The 19,760-nt window shown below is 40.5% G+C and overlaps 1 protein-coding gene across 1 annotated transcript; it reads right to left on the bottom strand.

The window, feature by feature from the left end:
- Positions 1-9,752: 9,752 nt before the first annotated feature.
- LOC119728839 (steroid 17-alpha-hydroxylase/17,20 lyase-like) lies at positions 9,753-17,255 on the bottom strand. Its single transcript, XM_038201243.1, has 6 exons — positions 16,516-17,255; positions 15,124-15,391; positions 11,572-11,868; positions 11,300-11,466; positions 10,840-10,943; positions 9,753-10,644 (listed from the first exon to the last, which is right to left on the bottom strand). The coding sequence occupies exons 1-6, from the start codon at positions 16,962-16,964 to the stop codon at positions 10,370-10,372; spliced, it is 1,560 nt and encodes a 519-aa protein (XP_038057171.1). The 5' UTR covers positions 16,965-17,255; the 3' UTR covers positions 9,753-10,369.
- Between the last annotated feature and the right edge of the window lie 2,505 nt (positions 17,256-19,760).

The raw sequence follows: 19,760 nt of genomic DNA, 5'->3' as shown, positions 1-19,760 counted from the left end.
CCAGTGTTGTAGACCAGATGCACACAAAAAACTTCGACCGGGGTTCCCATGGTTCCACGTGTACCCTGTCGACGTCAATATTTTGAAATTCGCAACACTCCTAGTTCTACTGCCGGCTCCCGAAATTCTGTCCATAAAATTGTTGTGACTGAACTAAAACTTTAATTGAACCTCCACGTTGGGGAAATGTGCCTAAACTGACATTAACTCTGATTTGGAATTTGATTTTAGTGTCTCACTGACTGACTCGTTACTTGGCTGTCACTTGTGAGCTGGGCAGTGCTGTTGTATAGGATTACCCTGTAAGGCTAGATCCGGCCCAGTGTTGTGGACCAAATGCACAAAAAAAAATTCCAGTGAATTAGCCATTGGCAATCAATTGAATAGAATTTTGTGCACACTGGGACCAGCTTTACTAGACTTGCCTAGTCTTGTTTTCGTCAGATCAAGTGGATCTCAGTTGTCGGAAAAGACCAGACTGGTTTTCTTCCAGTTTGATGTTATATCACGTGGTATGTAAAAAATCAGCCACTTCAGGGCAAGAGGTCAATTTTGAGTTACTGCAATATGTGTGTTAGTTACCTGCTCTTTCAAACGCCGCTTTGTTTTTTCAAATTAGATATTCCTAAGCGAAGTTATACAATTTTGAAAATGGACTCTTCAAATTTTGCATTACTGCAGAACAAAGTCTTGAACAAAGCGTGATTTTGTGAAACGACATGCCTCTCCAAAGTTGATGAAATCTCAGTTTGAAACTTGTACAGAGCTTTTTAAACATTAGTAGCACCACAATTGTTTTAAATCTCAAAATCGCTGAAAATTACGTCCATGTCATTTTGCAGCTTTTTTTCCATTCGTAGCTCTGTCCAATTCTGCCTTGTTTTGACATACCACGTCACTTAGGGTCCAGATTGTATTGGAAAAGGCAATTGCTTTACCCATGATATCGTCAAAATGGGTGTTTTATAAAGGCATATTCACCCTTTTCCAGTAACAGCCATCTTGGATTTCTTTGTACAAGATACATATGTGTATGTCACGTCACAGGGAAAGAGTGTAGCACCCTGACGCCACTTCTTTGTTTGTGAAAACAGGCTATGGAGAGTTGAGTGCATTTTCAAAGTATTTTTTAACAAAATGGGAAATGTTTCTCAGTCCCAGATTCATGTCTTTTCAACATTTCTGCAAAGACTGACCTTCATTGAGATGATATATGATGAAAAAAAGTGGCGTCAGGATGCAACCTTTTTCCCCATGAGTCAACGTTGAGTGTATTTTGTGTGTGTGTGTTGGCGCAAAGTGCTGACGAGAGTCACTTGTACATAATTCTCTGTGAAAATTCTTTTTCTAGGCTTTGCTTTGGTAATTTATCTGCCTGCCACTGTTCTCTATTTACCCCATGTGTACAAGAAAGTAATAAAAACCTGTTCTTACTTATTAAAGATCTCAATGTCAGTGTACTGTGGATTGTTTGCTTTATGCGTCATTGAGCTCGTGGGTTGTGGAAAAGACTGTACAGCCCATCTTGAACAAATGAAATAAGTAATCAGTTAAAGATAAAAACTTAAAGAAATCATGTATATACTGTAAAACAAAAAGGACAATATTTGAAATTTAACGTATAAAAAGAAAAGAAAAAGTAAACTTGACATGATAAAATCTATGACCAACAACAAACAAGGAAGAAAAATAGACGTACGAACAAACATATTACACACAATAATAAAACATTTTTAAAGAGTACATAAGTTTAAAAGTAGAAAAACTCAAACTAAATACAAATAAAAAGTAAGATGATAGGACTCAGAGGCTGGCCAACAAAAACAAAGGATATAAAATAGAGATATCAAACAATATTACACACAACATTAAATCATTTAAATTAGTAAATATAATTCTGAAAGAAAGAACAAATGTAATCTAATAATATTATATGAAGCCACTAAAAAAATCAAAACATGCGTCAGTGTATTCCTATTAATTTTTGTTTTAAGGACCTTTTTGGATACTGAAGCCTGATATTGATAAAAACCGAAGCTGAAACGAAGTCGTGGTTGTGGAAATACTACGTAAACAAGTGCAGTTTCCATCTGCCAATCAAAAGTTTCCTGTTTAACTTCCGACCAATAGGAATCACTCGAGAGTGCGTGTCCAACTCAGCACAACCTCGTTCCTATGATGTCGAGCAGTACGCTCCCACCACTACCTGAAGCGGGTTGAAAGAGAGTAAGCCCTGGGGACGAGGTTGAACTCGCCCGTTTTTATTTCGATATCGCTCCTCGTTTAAAGAAAATAGGCCGGACTGTTTTATCAAAATACGATGATTTTGTTTGTCAAAATAACAAATTGTCTGATTGTTTTTGCGAATGCAGCATACAAGCCTTACGAAGAGTTGAAACTGTATTGAAATAATTTAGTTTTTCTTTGATTTGGTAGGGAAGTACAGCCGCGTTTGAACATTTCCGTAAGTCTGGTCGTTTTCGTGTAAAATGAATACCAAGCCTAATCACTCACTTGTCGACTATTTTTTGCGATTAAGCGCGAGAAAGTTTGCTATGCTCCAACATTTTGTGCTCAAAATTCGGAGCGAATGGACTTGTACTCTTCTTGTCCACCAAAAAATGAAATTTTTCAAAAGATTTTTCGAATGTCCAAACCTGCTAATCTTACTAACTCCAAGGAAACAATGCGAGGAAGACTTCAGCGGGGAGTAGTGGATTTCCGTGGAGTATTTCGTTGGGAAATTAGGCGAACTTCAACGCTGTGCCTGCACGGGCGAGAGGCCTTGCCGTGCGGACGGTTCACGTTGGAATCAAGCGGCGGTCGGATTTCCACGCTGCCGTTGCCAGTTGCTCTAAGGAATTTTCTCCATTCCAAGTTCTGCACTCACTTCTCGGACTTCTTACCTTGCATGCATGTGTCGTGAGTTAAACCTTATATGGAACAGAAACTTGAAGTGAACTTCCACTGAACTTTTTTTGGAAAATGAACCACAACCGAGGTTCCCATGGTTCCATGTGCACCCTGTCGACGTCAATATTTTGAAATTCGCAACACTCCAAGTTCTACTGGTTTCCCGAAATTCTGTCCATGGAATTGTTGTGAGTGAAATACCGAACTAAAACTTTAATTGAACTTCCACGGACTTTGAGGAAAGGTACCTAAACTTTCATATAACTCTCACTTTATATTGTTTTTGTCTCGGACAAACTCGGTGGGACTAGGCATGGTCTTTTATCTAAAAAGTGAGGAATACACGAAGATCTGAACCAAGAAACTGAGATAAATACATGAGTTGAACTACGAAGTATTAGTGTGAAACATCTCAAACTCCAGCGGCATGGATTTCTTGTCATGCATTGCCTGTGTGGATTTTTATGCTGTGGAATTTATCGTGTGGACAAGTTAAGAATTCGTCGTTTGGTAAGTCAGAAACAATTTATGAGGTAAGTGAAAACTTTTTACAAATTTTTCCAGGAAATAATTGTGTAGGCCTATCTCTTTCCTACTTCTTGCTTTTTGTACAAATAGCCTCCCCATTTATGAGATTTTGTGTCCAGATTTCGAGCGTCTCCCTTTACTTTTTGCAAATTCCAGAAATAACGGGTGTAGGCCTAGTTGAAAAATGTACTCCGAGCCGTCCCCTTTCAATTGCAAATTGTTGGAATAGTAGTTTATCATTTTGATACTTACTGTTCTATTTTTTTTTTTAAATGAGCTCCTCATTTATGAGATTTCGTGTCCATATTTCGGTCTATACCTGTATATTTTGTGAATTGCAAAAATATAAAGGGAATATGTACTCCGAGTCAGGCTCCCCCTTTCAATTACAAATTGCAGAAAATAGTTGTGTATCCCTTTCATACTTGCTGCTCCATTGATAAAGAAAGAAAAAATAACCTCCCCATTTATGAGAGTTTGTGTCCAGATGTCGGGTGCCTACCTGTATATATTTTGTGAATTGCAAAAATAACTGGTATTTTTGCAAAGTGTACTCCAAGTCTGCCCCCCCCCCCCTTTTCAAGTTAAAATTGCCTGGGTCTAGGCTCCATGATCCCAAAACCTATTTTCTGTGGCCACTCGTAATGTTATTGCAAACAGGCTAAATGTGTATCTTTTTAATATTTCTCCTTATAAAGTTTTCCCTTTTTACAAGATGATTTGTCCATATTTCGAGTTTGTCCCTGTACTTTTTACTTCCAAATAATAATAATAATAACGGTTGTGATTGAAAAATGTACTCAGATTCTCCCCTGTTATGAAGTTGAAATGATCAGGTTCCGATATTCAACAACCTAGTTCTGTGGTTATGTTTGTTTCAGTCGACATGACTCAAGGTGTTACCCTGAGTTTGCCCCTTATTGCCATTCAAAGTTAGTTGCCTCCGAGCTTAAAGAAAACACCTTTGCAGGGTCACGAGATTTAATTTGCTCTGGGCTTCATATATATATTTTTCTCTCTCCAGCATATGCTTGTCAACATTTATACCAGAGATATATCGCCCCAAATTTGTCCCCCTTTTACATTCCAAAATTAATTGTCTCCAAACTTCAGGAATCTATTTTCTGTCGCCAAGTCATTTTTTTTGTCGACATGACACGAGGTATTGACTTTTCTCCCCGTGGTATTGTCTGAAGTAAAGAGAGTATATTTGAATATGAAAGAGCTTCACACCTGTGAATTCCTTATAAGGCGTGTCTGATGGCCCCTGGGTTTTGGTAATTGTTTTGTATGACCTTTGAACCCCAAGTCGGCACGTGCCCGCGGATACGCGTTCAGTCCTATTGTTCTCTTTGGGTGAAGTTTAGCCTTGACCAAGGCTATCAGCTTGTTCCCATATGAGCTTGTTCCCGCTACTGCACACGGCGCGCGCAGCAACACAATGTTGTACTATACCGTTAGCCCCAGCGACCCTTGCGTGTGCTTTGTGTGCATGTACGTACGCCCCACACTCACTTCCTCAAACAGCCGTACAGTAAGTCGAGGCAGAAGATAGCCTTGACGCAACCCGTGTATGCTGAATATGATAATTAGTTCGCGCTATGGCAAATAGTCTTCTCTCATTGGATAACGGCTGACAAAAATATGAATATTTAATAATTGTATAATACTACCAAAGGTTTGTAAACCAGACGGCCTGTGGTAACAATAATTATTGTAAAACACCCCCTTAAAATCTGAAATAATAGTAGAATAATATTTATAAAAGTACACATAGTTTGGGTCGAAAATTAAATGAAAAGGATGAAAAATTAGACCTTCAAAAAACGGCAAACGGTACAAAACCGCACGCCGGCAAAAACGATGTCACCATGCACAGAGGCCACGTTGGGGCCGTCCACTGTAGGCACTGGCCCGGCTGGCGCCATGCAGTGAGACACGCTGCGCTTTCACGTTCAGCGGCAAAAAAGTGCTCACACTATTGAGTATGTATCTACCGCTGACTTTTTTGGGGGGGGGGGGGGGGGGGGGGGGAGGGTATCTCTCCTTCAGCAAACTTATTCTGTAAGACTGATTTTAACTTGTATGAACAACTTATAAGTTATATGTCGTATGTACGACTAATATATCGACAGGGTACGACTAATATCATCGACAGGTTACGACATATATGTCGACAGGGTATGACATATCAAACATATGACATAATGTCGACAGGTGCCGGTACGACATATATGTCGTGCATAAGTCGAGTCGACAGGGTACGATATATGTCGCATACGACAAAGTCGTATATATAAGTACGACTTAATATCTCGTGTGTACAAAATATGAATTGCACTCGTATGTTCGACTTGTTTGTCGATTATGTCGTACATACAACATATCTTGTGAGAACGACTTGTATCTCGTACGATTTACATCTACGACTTAAATGTCGTACGTATGTCGTAGGTACGACATACGATTCATACGTACGCGTTAAAATACATGTGTCGTACGTATGAGATGTACATGTATGTTGCACATGGTACGAATTCAGGGAGAGTTTTTATTTCACCATGTACCTGACAGTTTCGTATATTTCCATCCCAAAGTCAAAAGCTCGTTTCTTGCACTTAATTCATACGGGTGCTTATAGATACGAGTTAACCTGCATTCGATTAAATGGGTACAATTTGACCTGGGTCCGAGTTGACCTATTCCCTACATTCGCTGTCCGGCAGAATAGCACGGGTAGGTAGCGGCGTGATAATGTACGCTGTTGCACCGAGAAAATGTCGGCGGACGGTCTTGAACTGTCCAATTCGCAATACATTGGAAATATATCATTTTGAACAATTGTTCACTCATATAGCGGCATATCTTATTTGTTTGTAATAAAACTGGAGAAATGGTTTAAAATGGGACCATGGTTTGAGTGAACATACATGTACGTGGTGTATACAGTAATTTGCGGGTCATGAATATGTATATCGCGGGTCAAAGTTTACGGGCTTTGATTGGATATCGTGTAATATATGCGCATCAGAAATTTTCGGCCGATTTCGGTCGAAACTATAAAGAAACACATAAGAATTCGCCACGGTTGCGTCAAGGCTATCTTCCGCCTCGACTTGCTGTACGTACGGCTGTTTGCGGAAGTGTGTGTGGGGCGTACGTACATGCACACAAAGCACACGCAAGGGTCGTTGAGGCTAACGGTATAGTACAACTAGTGATTGTGTCGCGGCGCGCGCGGTGTGCGGTAGCGGGAACAAGTTCGTATGGGAACAAGCTGATAGCCTTGGTCAAGGCTAGGTGAAGTTATGTGACAGCTGGCACGCGCCTTTTATCTCTGAAATATTCGTCTGGATTCCACTCTCGGTAATTGACAGATTCAGCACGCGTGTATCAATGTCAAAGTTGACAACTTGTCTTTAGGTCGAATGTTCTTATAGAAAACTTGATATTGTGGACAACATTCAAGACAATAAAACCTCTTGAACTGGTCAATCGAGCACTGTATTTCATCATCGTCACCCGAAAAATCGGGATAATATAAGATATTTCTAATTCAGTACATGTACCTCCATTTTCTCCTTCAAGACAATAAGGTCTCCTTCTGTTCAAGCATGAAGTATACCGCAGTTGCAAGAAATGTAATCTTCAAATTTACTGGAATGTCCTCCTCAAGTTCTTCCTTTTCAACAGATAATTCGTCGCAACAATCTCTGACTCCTGGACAACAACAAAACAAGTGACAGTGGTCTTAAGTGTTTTAATCTCCTTCAGAAAAACAACTCTTCGTCGAACAAAGATAACTTGGGCCCTCAAGAAAAAATATCGAAACCAACCGAGGGATGTGACATTCGCACTTCCACTTAAATCTCCTTCAAATGTATACATCGCGTGTTCTTCATCTTCAACACCTACGTGTTCTTCTGCCTTCAAGAAAAATTGTCCAAGTGTCAACTATCCGTTGTTAACGTTGTTCGAGGCTATTGTCATGGGGGGGTGTCATGATTAGGTTATGTATTCGGCTTTTGGTTAACTTTGTTTTTGTTTTAATACACTGTTACACTACAAAGTAGATTTGGACACCAGTTAAACTAATTTACCAGTTTCAATATAATTTATATAAATTGATCAAATTACAGTCATTAAATAATAAATAAAGATAGGGTGGGTTCAGGATACATTGTGGGTAATCTGCAGCGCGGCGGATATGCAAAAAGCAAAAAGCTCTGGGCAAGCGCTTGCATAGGTGAGTTTGTGAATATCTGAGCGTTGAGGTTAACATGTGCGGGCCTCTTGTGTGGATGAGTTCTTAGTGAGTAAATAAGTGTGAATGCATGAGTGACAAATTGTCATTGTTTAGAGATGTGTTGATTACTTGCTCGTTTCCGATGAAGATTTGGAAACTCGTATTCGGAATCGGAAACTCGTATTCGGACGCGCACGTCACTGAGTAGGCCTACTCAGTTTTCGGTCTCGGTAAACTGAAGCGGTAGGAAAGTTCGACCCGATATATTTGATACGATACTGAGATTCGAGTCTGTGTCACTCTGTGAGAAACTGTGTCTGAATTGATGAGCAAATGAGATGTGTATTATGGATCGTGAATGATGAGAAAGTGAGAGTATCGATTCGAGCACTCGATTTGATACTGAGACTTATGTGCGAGTTTTGATACTGATGAGCAAGTGAGACGTGATTATAGGTTGTGAGAAATGAATGGTGATTGATGAGTAGTGAAAGTGAGACTCAATTCGGCACTCGATTTGATACTGAGACTTGGCCTGATGATGTGCGAGTTTGGATACTGATGAGCAAGTGAGACGTTTGATTATAGATTGAGTAATGAATGGTGAGTGATGGGTAGTGAAAGTATGAGTATCGATTCGAGTACTCGATTTGATACTGAGACTCAGTCTGTACATGAGTCTGAGTTTAAATACCGATGAGCTAGTGAAACCGGGCATATATGAATAATGAGTGCATGATGAGTATAGTGAAAGTGAGAATATCGAATCGATCACTCGATTCGATACTGAGTCTCTGTTACATAGTGTGAGTTTGTATGTTATAAGGAGCCATGTGTTTGTAAATAATGCATGCACATGTTGGTGAGTGGTGAATTTGGGTGGTGAAAGTTGGGAAGTGATAGTATCGATCACTGGAGTCGATTTTTGAGTCAGTTAAATGTCTAATTATAGGTTGGTGAGTGGTGAATCGTAGTGGTGAACAGGCATACTTCGCGCGGCAGCTATTAACGAGCGTGGGGCATAGGTGGGTGAGGGGGAAATCATAAATAGGGTATTAAAATAAATCAAATTCATATAAAATAAATGTATTTATAACTACAAGTCTGAAATAGATAGATATAAAATACATACAAAGTTAAATTAATTAACGTTTTAGAATAGCCTACTGGCTTCTCATAAACTAATAATTATTCGAGCCCTGTGTGTAATGGGGGGAGGGGGGGGGCGCTTAAAAATGTGCTATTGTAATGAAATTTGTGCAGTGAATCTTTTCATGGTCATCTTCGAGAATGAACAGGCTAGTTCTTGTGTGGTGCAAGAATGTAAAATTCGCAAGGTATGCTTCGTAAAGGACTTCAGAATTTTCACACTGCATCGACAGCGTGTTCGTTCATCAACTAAAGAAAAATATTTCCTGTGTCTGCATCATGAAAAGCAACAAGTATCTCCATCATCAGTGGCCTCTTGCAACTATGAACAGGGATCGAACTTCGATATCAGAAAGGAGGATACTACAACTTTCACAAATTTCGACGAACTCTTTTCATAAATCAAGTGGTCTTCATATAATAATCGTTAATTCAGCCCAAAGACAATTGCCCTGTATTCAAGAAAAGCCATGGCTACGAGAGCACACTCGGCTAGAGACGTCTCCTTCAAATATCTCGCGCACGTAGCTTGATGTATCTTCGGATCAAAATTCATTCACACTATATCACCCTTGTCACGACTATTTCTGTACATCACAATCTTTCTTTTGCTAATGCGGAATGCTAATTACGGAATTTATTTGGGGGGGGGGGGGGGGCTAGACACAATTTTTGGGGGGCTACAGCCCCCCCCCCCCCCCCCCTAGAACCGCGCCTGCTGCAGCGTAAGCAAGCGAAGCAATATCCGCCAAGCGCAGCCTAGGGAAATGTCATGGGATATAAAGGGCTCAGGATAGAAGGAAAATAACTGTAAAACAATGGATAATTCATCAAGGACTGATTAAGTTCATCATTTGACTCTATAATTTAGCTACAAATCATTATTAGATTAAATAATATGATTACATAATAATAAACGAATCAATTCACACAGTGTCAGGAATAATTTTTAAGTGGATGTCAGTGGGTGGGATGCATATCATGGTAAGTAGATAAAGGTATCTCCTTTTAATTGATTTAATTGAGAAAAGTCAGGCTGGGTTTCTTTTCCGCCGATTTTTGCTTATCATGTAGTTAGAAATCCTGAAGAAAAGGAATAAATTAGCAACTTTTATCAGTTAATAAATAAAAATTCTATGTCCTGAAAGAAGTCACTTATAATATTAATTATTATTTTGGAATATAACTAAATCTGATTCATCTATAGTCAAGAAATAACAAACTTCAAAAGATTCTAAAGACTTTGGATCGCAGCTAAATTACGGGGAAAAAATGCACAAAGAAACAGCTTTGCACTCCCTTGTCAAATTAGTTAAAAACATTTCCTTAATTGTACAAAATTAATAATACTGATTTTTTTTTTTTCTTATCACGAACAAAAAAAGTGGATTTGCTTATAAATTATTCTTTCTGTAAACATTTGTCTTTGCCAAATGTTGGGCCACGTCATTAAGTTTCATTTTCAGCTGTCACGGACAAAGGAAAATGATTTTCCGGAGTGCAGATGTTTGGGCTATATCAAACACTGCTCATTCAAGCTGGAAGGCAGACAGGGTCACGTGATTCACGCTTCGTTAATATAATCTCGTATTCCCCAATCGTCCGGATAGGTTCCGAACTTTCGGGTTCCAATGATGGCGGTTTCTTTCCCGGAGTACAGGCGAGAGTGAAGTGTTTCAGAATGCCCCCCAGGTACAGGAAGAGCCCCATGGTAGCCAGCTGCTTGCCCAGACAGAATCGAGGCCCGACTGAGAACGGCAAGAAGTGTTTTGGGGTAAATACTTTGCCTGCCTCGTCCAAGAAATGTTCTGTGTGCCCAAAAGAAAAAGAGTTTGCATATCAATAACTCAAACGAGGAGCTGGAGAATAACGTTTAAAATAACTCCTGATATGATAACAATGCTTTTTAAACGTAATTGTCATGCCAGTGAGGGGCAAAATCGATTTAGTACGAGATTTGGAAAATGATCTGGAAAGTTTGGATGTTTCTCGTATACATGTACCTGGTCGGAAGTTGTCAGGATCTTTCCAGTTTTCCGGATCATGATGCACCCACCACAGGTTACATAGGACTGTTGTGCCCTGTGCAATATCGTAGTCACCAATTCTGTGAGAAAAAAAATCATCAGAAGTACAACATTGGAGACATTCTTTAAGACAATAAAAGACTTCACCAAAGATTTTCTCCTGATAATAAACGATCTGGAGCAAGACATTTTCGGCGGTTTTAGCATACAAGTGGCTGGGTTGAATAAGCAAGCACGTAATTTGACATAAACACTGACACACCCCCAATGCTCCACCGAAATGCCTATTGGGCCAAAGTCAATGAATAATTTCATCAATTTACACTATGCGACACGTGATTATATTTGACCAGTCAGTGATGGGAGTGATGAGCGGTGGACGCCGTACAGGGCGCCTATTGGCTTAAAACCAAATGAATAATCATGAATAATTTACTTTGTGTCACACGTGGTTACATGCGGACCATTCAGCGACGAGAATGAGCTGTGACGTAGCGTCTCGAGTACCGTTGCTTCCAGGTACGGAAGCCTTGAGCGGTCTCTCCATGTCGGCAAGCCAACAGGAACGTTGTTGTCGATCTCATCCTGTAATCGTTTCTGTACCTGAAATCACCATACAGAATATAAGAATTGTTTGTTTTTCCAATTTGCTAAAAAAGATTTCATTCACTTAATTTTCAGAGAAAATACTTTGAACAAAAAAAATACCTCTGGATAATGCAGCAAATACGCCAGCGCCCATCTAAGGGTCTGAAAGGTTGACTCAAAACCGCCCGCAAATATCTCCCACATTGACATCACCACTTGGTCCTCCGTCATCGTGACGTCATCACTTGCGTCATCGTTCCCGCCAGCGTCTTGCATGGACTTGAGAAAGGCGTCAGTGATGTCCCGGATGTTGTCAGGTCGAAAGGTAGCCACGTGGTCTTGGTACTGTGCTTGAAGGATGGAGTCACGTGATGCGATGATTTCCTGAATTGTGCGCATGCGCTTTGACGGGAACATCTGAGCGAGAGAATGTTTATTTTTCTGTCAAGATGATTTTCATCCCTAACCTCACCTAAAGCTACAAAATACAAGTAGATAGCTACAAAATACTACTTGTAGTAAACTGTAGTATGCAGTATGCTTTAGCATAAGTGGACACAGCACTCATAGTATTTTCTGGTATTTGGTACCTGCATACATAATTTTTGTAGTATCCTTGTAGTATGTGGTACTTTACCCCAGATGAACTTGTGCGGGTTTAGGGTTTAATAGTTTTTGGCTGAACACGAAAACTTGTCAAAAAGAACACATGGAGTTCTTAATTTTTCGGCTTATTTGTTGAAATTCGTTTTTTTACTTTTGGTATTAATAGGGCCAATTGTATTAGTTTCTATTTAATTGTTAATCAAACCTAAATCACAGAGTGCAAAAACACATCATCTCTGCATTCGCTATTTAGTCCAGTGTTTTAAAGCTATGATTTGTGGTCAGGGCACAAACTGACCACAATCTTTCGGTCACTCACTGGCTGAACATTTTCGCCAAACTTTGCAAGGCCAGAGAACTGTGCAAAGTACAGCGACTTTCCCAAAAACAGATCACTGCACTTTAGATGAAGATTTGGCGGCGCCAATACCCTCTTTATAAAGGCAGACGACCCTGATGATCCGTCGCTATCCTAAAGACTCGCATTCCAACAAGAGGGGCTTACAATAATGGGCATTTCTTTCACCCTAATTTATCCAGGTGATAACAAGAGGCGTACAGGGTAAAGACCTTTTCAATCCTAGTACATATGAGTGCATTGCACTTTTAGCGATGGCCACTTCAGGAATTTTCTGCACGCAAGTCTTTCATTAGGGTTAATTTTCAGGAAAATCTTGAAGCCCTAAAAAGATTTTTGGAGATTAAAATCTAGCTTGTTTGCAAGAAGGTCAAACTTGGAATGTAGACTAAAATCTATCAACCATTCCGTCATCTAACGACGGACAACTTTCCGAATGATTCTCTACTTGGTATACTTGGTTGGTGGTCCTCCAAAATATTCCATCTACGGAATTTAAACTGGCAATATACAGGGCGAGTCATAAAAAAACGAGACCCAAATGTCGGGACTGTTGTTTTAGTGAAGTTCTGCATGTAGCACTTTCAAAATCTAGGATATGAATGCCCAATTCATAAGCTTCCTTTTAGTTTAAGAATCATTCAAATCACTAATGTACTTTTCAAGTAATTGAATGTTAAACACAACCATGTTTTAAAGTTATGTCCACGAATCACAAAAAGGTAAGTGTTCATCCAGCAAAACGAAAGAAAATCACGTAGGGGTGTGTGTGAATTGTTTTCGTTTTGCTGAAAGAACGCACACTTTTTTTGTGATCCGTGGACAGAACTTTAAAACGGTGGTTGTGTTTGAAATTTCATAACTTAAAAAGAACATGAGTGATTTGAATTATTCTTGTTCTGAAAGAAAGCTTATGAATTGGGCTTTCATATTCTAGATTTTGAAAGTGCTACATGCAGAACTTCAGTAAAACAATAGCCCTGACATTTGGGTTTCCTTTTTTTACTCACCCTGTAGTGCAACGAAATCTTTAGGTGAAAATTGATGCCCAATTTTGGTTACTCTTAAAAAGAAACCCCAATTATTCTTAAACAAAATAACACTGACCGGCATTGTATGTGACGAGATAAAGTAGAGGGACTCAGATTGCAAGATTTTATTTTTTTAAAGCATAGCCATTTTACTTTACTGCATAGCGAAATGAACTGCTTGATCCAGCGAGCAGTTTCCATCATCCCACTTTTATTTCCTTTCAGCGGGAGCCTTCCATCCCCTCGGCCGGTCGAACGGATCAATACACGGCAGGGGTTGATGGTAACGACGGCGTCAAAATCAATTGTTCCCGGTAATCGAGTCTCATCATCCCTTTTTAATGGCCCCTCCACAGAGGTTAATAAACCATTATTAGGTCTTTATGACAATCAATGTCGTAATAGAGTTGAGGGAGGTAAGTCGATGTGGAGTCCTTGGAGAGACTTTAAGTAAGTCTGGAAGATAATTAGGGGAGCTAGGTAGGGGAATAATGGGTCAAGAGGTATCAAGCGCTCGTTGACCTACAGACCAATCTTGGCACGCTATCATTTCTATCACGGAGGCCCATTTCAATGGCGAGAGTATTGCGCTATAGCTATTTCTCAAAATAACTGTCACAGAACGATTGCTCTGTACAATAAGTTGCACAATGCTCTCGCCATAAAAAGGGGGCTTCCGTGAGTATACAGTGATCACTTGCCCGCGGAGTACAGTGTAATCTTCAAACATCAAAACTTGGAAGTTATTTTCACAGCTGGTTGCCGTTTCTTTTCCCAACGACCAAAAAAACACCAATGTTGCAAATTTGTACTCGATAGACCAAAATAATAATAATAAGTGTTCTAAACATATTTTTTGTTAGTTCAAGGTCATACAGTTGTAATAAATCTTATCTATATTTGTCGTGGAGTTTTTACTCAAATATATATTTTGAGTAAAAATATGAACTGTTTGAAATGTGTTTTTTTAATTGATGTAAGATGTATAATGACATTGTACAACTAACTGAAAAATTAAAAAAATAAAATTTGACACCGTTCAAAACTGTAGATTGATATTTTCTCTAAAATGTTTTGAGCTGCAATTAGCTACCGTTCGGTATATAAATTCAGTAAACGGACACTATAAAAAGAGAAAAAAATTTCCAATTTCAATTGATACTTTTTTGGTGATGGGGGGGGGGCACTCATTTTTTATTCACAATAAACACCATATTTTCGTTTAAATTTTGAGCTGGGGATTTCGGCGTGACCCCCACTCCCTGTCAAGAGCGGATCCAAAACACAATATTGGGGGGGGGGGGGGGGGGCGGCTTTGGTCCCCCCCCCCCAAAAAAAAAGTGGGTCAAAAAAATTACGGCGTGGGTTCGGGGCCCACTTAAGGGCCCCGAAAAATATTTTGGATTCTAGATGCTCTGTTGTGCGATCTGCAATTTCTGACCACTTTAACCAATGTTTTTTTTTTGAGAAAAAGATGGTGGTGTACTCATTGCCTGCCTTTATTGCGATGTCACATAAAAAAAAAAATTGGTTTCGTTGTTGTTGTTTTTTTTTTGGGGGGGGGCATGGCCCCCTTTGGCCCCCTCCCCCTGGATCCGCCCTTGCCCACCTGTCCCACATTACGCCACTGGATGGGGAGGGGTGGATTTCTATTCCTTTCTCCATGGCTTAACTAACCTTCAAAAAAGGAAACAGATCCAATGGATGCCCTGGTTTGAACAACTCCTTCAGCTTGTGATTTGCTGAGACGAAGGCTTTCATTTCGGCGTCGCTTGGGCCGTAGCGGCAGCCGAACGTCAGGCTGCAGACGGTATTGATGAGGGCGACCGTCAACATATCGCTTGGATTTATGGGACAACCATCGGAGACCGCCATCTTGGAGACGAGATGGGAAACTTCCTGCGAGATTGTCTTCTCTGCGATTGAACGGCCGGGATGTCCGTCACTGCAACGAATGTAAGAGAATTACTATAAAGTAATATATCGAATCCTTCAAAATCCTCTTTGCCAAAGTGGAGGAATCTGGAGGATTGAGGTTACATTGCAAAAGTGCGTTACTGATTTCGTAGGATTCACTTTGTCAAGGTCTTGGGCCGGGCCTTGTGTTTGTTTTTGCTCAGCCATGCATACAAATAGGCCTGGATTATCTTGAAATCATCCGTACTGCTCCAGGATGTCACTGGCCAAGCCTCAACATATTGACTGTCACTGCCGCATAATTATTTTGCAGGATTCAGGCAGTGGTCACCCCTAGCCCTCCACGGACCGTATTCAAGAAATAATGGAGGAATTTGCAGGATTCATGCTACATCCTAGCAAAAGGCATAGGGAGTTAGGGTTTGTCATGTTTGTGTTTTATTGCAATTGGACAATTCTGCTACTAAGTTTTACGGGTAGGCCACTCCCCCCCCCCCCCCCAAGAATTCGGAGATGAAGAGTTTGTCTTGGTGAGTTGGACCAAATTCACTGAGTGCCCCTCTCCATTCCGGAAAAAGAGGACACAATTTTCCCCAAACCTCCCGCATTTTGAAGTAAGTTTGAAAAGAAGCCTTTAGGGCGTTTCAAATTCAATTTTGGACAAGAAAGACTAGTTCATATACGAGCTTTTTTTCCAGGATATTTCAAGAAGTTGGAAAGACCGATATGTTTTCCTGTCAAATATGTTTTTTCCCGACTGTACCGTTACTTTACATTTTAAAATTTGTATTTTCATTCCAGAAGATCTTGTCATTCCAGAAGTGCAGTGTCAACTTTTGATGAGTTTACAAAGTGGAAAAGAAAAAGTCAATATATATATTTTTTAATTTTTTAAAGAATAACCATGATAACGATAACACAGTTTCCAGAAGTAAAATAGGCCTACTGATATTCAGTGATATTGCATGCACAGATAACAAATACACGTTCTTATTTTCAGTCTCCACAGTATTAAAAGAAGATTTTCAATAGGAGAAAACTGTTAGAATGTTTAGAATCTTTGGACATGTTGGAGTATCCACAGTAAAATAGTCCCCTAAAAATAAAAAAAAAGCTTGAAAATGTTGCTGGGAGCGGGTAACGAAAGCATACCTTTCAACGGAACCTGCCTTAAGACTCAAGCGTAATGCAGACGCAGCGTCCTTCCTATGTCCCCTCCATGCCGGTCCGTAGTCCGAGAAAGCAATTCCGCAATTCTTCCTCGTCAGCAAACTGATTGAAAACATATAGGGCCGGCCTGCAAAGTCCACCGACCGCTTGACGAAGGCCTCTCGAATGGCCCCGGAGCTGCCCAGGACCACGAAGTCCTTGCCGCACATCCTGAGGCCAAACACATCCCCGTGTTTCCGGCCGAGTCGTCGCAGCGCGACATAGAGCGGTTGGGTACCGAGGAAAACGGCCAGGTTCCCCAGGAGCGGCACGCCAGGCGGACACGGCGGTGGGTTCCACGCGCGCCCGGTGCGCCCGCCACCGCGGAGACTAATAATCAAGAACCGGCAGAAAAGCAAAAGTGCAACGAATATCAGAATTTCCGTCACCATGTTGAGACTTTGCTTTATTCTTATCCACTCCTAGTGTCTGCTGCATGCAACTACTCTCCCGCTGAAATGACTTGTTTTTGAAAAATTATGCAAATGATCCAAGAAGATTATTTGCAAAGTTTGCTTAACATTGCTCCGCCACTTTGTGGCACTGATCCGCGAAAAGGTTTGCTCCAATTAATAAACACCACGCACGCGATAATCATCAGTTTCTTGATAATTGCCTCTAAATATTTCACGAGTTCGAGCATTGATCGCCTCCCATCCCCCAGAGCGAGGGAAAAAAGTACGGGCCAGTTGGTGTTTGCAGTGACACAAGATACATTCTTCGAAGTATATAATTATCTAGGCGATCTTATTGTGTTTGTAAAAAAAAAAAAGCAAAAAAAAAGTAACCCCGCATATGTTGGTCATTGCTTGAATTCCTTTGACCAAACCCTCTTTGTGAACCATGCGTTCGTTTTACACCCAGGTACGAAACCAGTTTCACATTGCACCTGTTGATTGTGCCAAGTCGGCCCCTGATTGGTCGAATCAAACACTTCGATCGGTATGCGTGACCTTTCCGGTGTCAGAAAGTTTGAGTGATGGCGGTATGGCGTGCTTTCCAGACGGTTTATTTCAGAGCTGAGCCCCCAAGCACAATCTTCAAGGATGGGACAATGGGAGGTCGCCCTTCATTCAGAAGATTCCTTTGAAAATCTTCCACGAGCTCAGGGAGTGGTTATTTGGAAGCTAATCTGTAGTCAACACACGGAAAGTACAGTGAACTCAAACTTATCTCCGTAGCTTAGCCACGCCAGTGCCAACGATCTAAATAGTGTTAACCAAATTCTGCTATCTTAAGTGCTAAGATAATCAACGAAAACTATAAAAATATTTTGCGTTTTGAATGCCAAAAAAATTAAGACAGATTCCCTCCACTGTACACAAGCTGCATTCATGCATGGTATTAACTAAGCAGATATTTAGGAATTTTAGTCATTCATGTAGTTTTATTCGCATAAAAACATCTCGAATAAACATTCCAAACTGGACAGCGTTTTGACTGCGGGCCAAATATCTATACAAAAAATGTATGTCTAAAATCCCGCTCCTAATGCGCATGTCTCGTCTTTCACATCAAAATGGCAAACTTTACTATCTTAAGATAGCCCACATAAGTATTTTTAGAAAATTAGTCATATTGTTTCGTTTTTCTTTATTGTTTTGGGTGTTTTTGTGTGTGTGTGTTGTCGGTAACTTGCCCTTATACCGTTATTCACAAAACCTACTACACCTGAAGAAGAACGTTTAGAGAATTTACGTACGCGAGTTGTTTTCTCTCTACATCAGTTATAGAATTCTTTTGTCAACCCTGCCGAATAAAAGTCACTTCGTTCGGGGAAGGTCACTAAACAAAAGACTTGCCTCCTTTAAAGTCCTTCCCCTTCCTTGAGGAGATAACGAGGTACTTTTTTCTCGAAAGCGTAAAAAACCCTCCAACCACTTACACATTCATTGATTGATAATTACGCGTAGGCCGCCTATAGGGTTTATTCTCTTCCGCACAAGGACGAAAAAGTGCAGCGGACCCCCATAGCGTTGGAAGAAAGGGCACAGGTTTCGCCCAAGGTCCGGTCAAAATACTTCCCGAGTGGTGTGCCCAGTTGACCTTGAGATGAATTTACCACCGGTCAGAATGCACATGCGTGAAAAAAAAAGTACGGCCGGTGACGTTAACGCAGAGCGCGTGCAATCTGAACACGACAAGACACAGACAAGACGGTGATCCCTAGCCAAGACACCCTGCAAAAAGTTTAACTGGCAGAAAACAGCCGTCGGAACCTTGCAATGTTGAGGGGTGAAAAAACCACCCAAGTGACTTTTATAAACATCTTGTCGTCGGGCATTCAGAGAAAAGTACAGTGACCGGAGAGAGTGTGAACTAATTATCGTACCGCGGATAATGCTCCTTTTGACGGGCTAACTTTTCATAAAAGAGCCTTATCATTATCTGTTATCCTTGAGTTTACTCGTATGATCCCAGATTATAGTGTTTTTCAAGAAAGTACGCGCAGAAGCGGACTGAACTAAAGTTGTAAAGGTAATTATCTGCCAGAGAATGGATTTAATTTGGGTAAAGATATGCGTTTGGAATACGAGAAGCTCCTTTTCGAAGTCCTTGAATCGCTCTTTAATCGCTGGTTTATAATATTTTTTCGGGGGAGGGGGAGGTGTCTTCTCCGTAAAATCATTCAAATATCGAAAATCTACTATAGATGGGGTGGGGATAAAACAATTATTAACCTAATTTTTTTAAAGACAGATTTACAGTGAAACTACACGCAATCAGAATGAACGAGATCAGTAGAAAGACTAAAGTATGTTCCTGCTTTGTCAAAGGTTTTCCTTTTTGTGTGAGGAAAATCGTTAACCGCAAAGTTACGTGGGACATTGATGGATTTATTGATATCTGGGCACTGTTGGAAGATGTGCCTCATTAATGCAATTTTAATTTCAAACCACTGGGCGCCTTGTGTCTTTTACACTTTGTTTTTTGCCGGTCCCAGCGGGTCAACCTTGTGTCCTCTTTTGCACCTTTCTCACTGACCGACTCCCTGAGTGACCGACTGTCACTTGGACAGTACTGTCGTGTAGGATTACCTGATAATGCCAATGAATTGGCAAAATGTGGTCCACAGTGTAGACAAGATGAATGAAAGGACTTCCAAAGAAATACCATTTTGAATCAATTGAATAGACGTTTGTTGACTATGGGATCAGCTGTACTAGGTTTGCCATGTCTTGTTTAAG

Source organism: Patiria miniata, unplaced genomic scaffold (genome assembly GCF_015706575.1).
Source record: "Patiria miniata isolate m_02_andy unplaced genomic scaffold, ASM1570657v1 HiC_scaffold_20, whole genome shotgun sequence".
Lineage (NCBI taxonomy): Eukaryota > Metazoa > Echinodermata > Asteroidea > Valvatida > Asterinidae > Patiria > Patiria miniata.
This window is presented reverse-complemented; position numbering and strand designations above follow the sequence as displayed.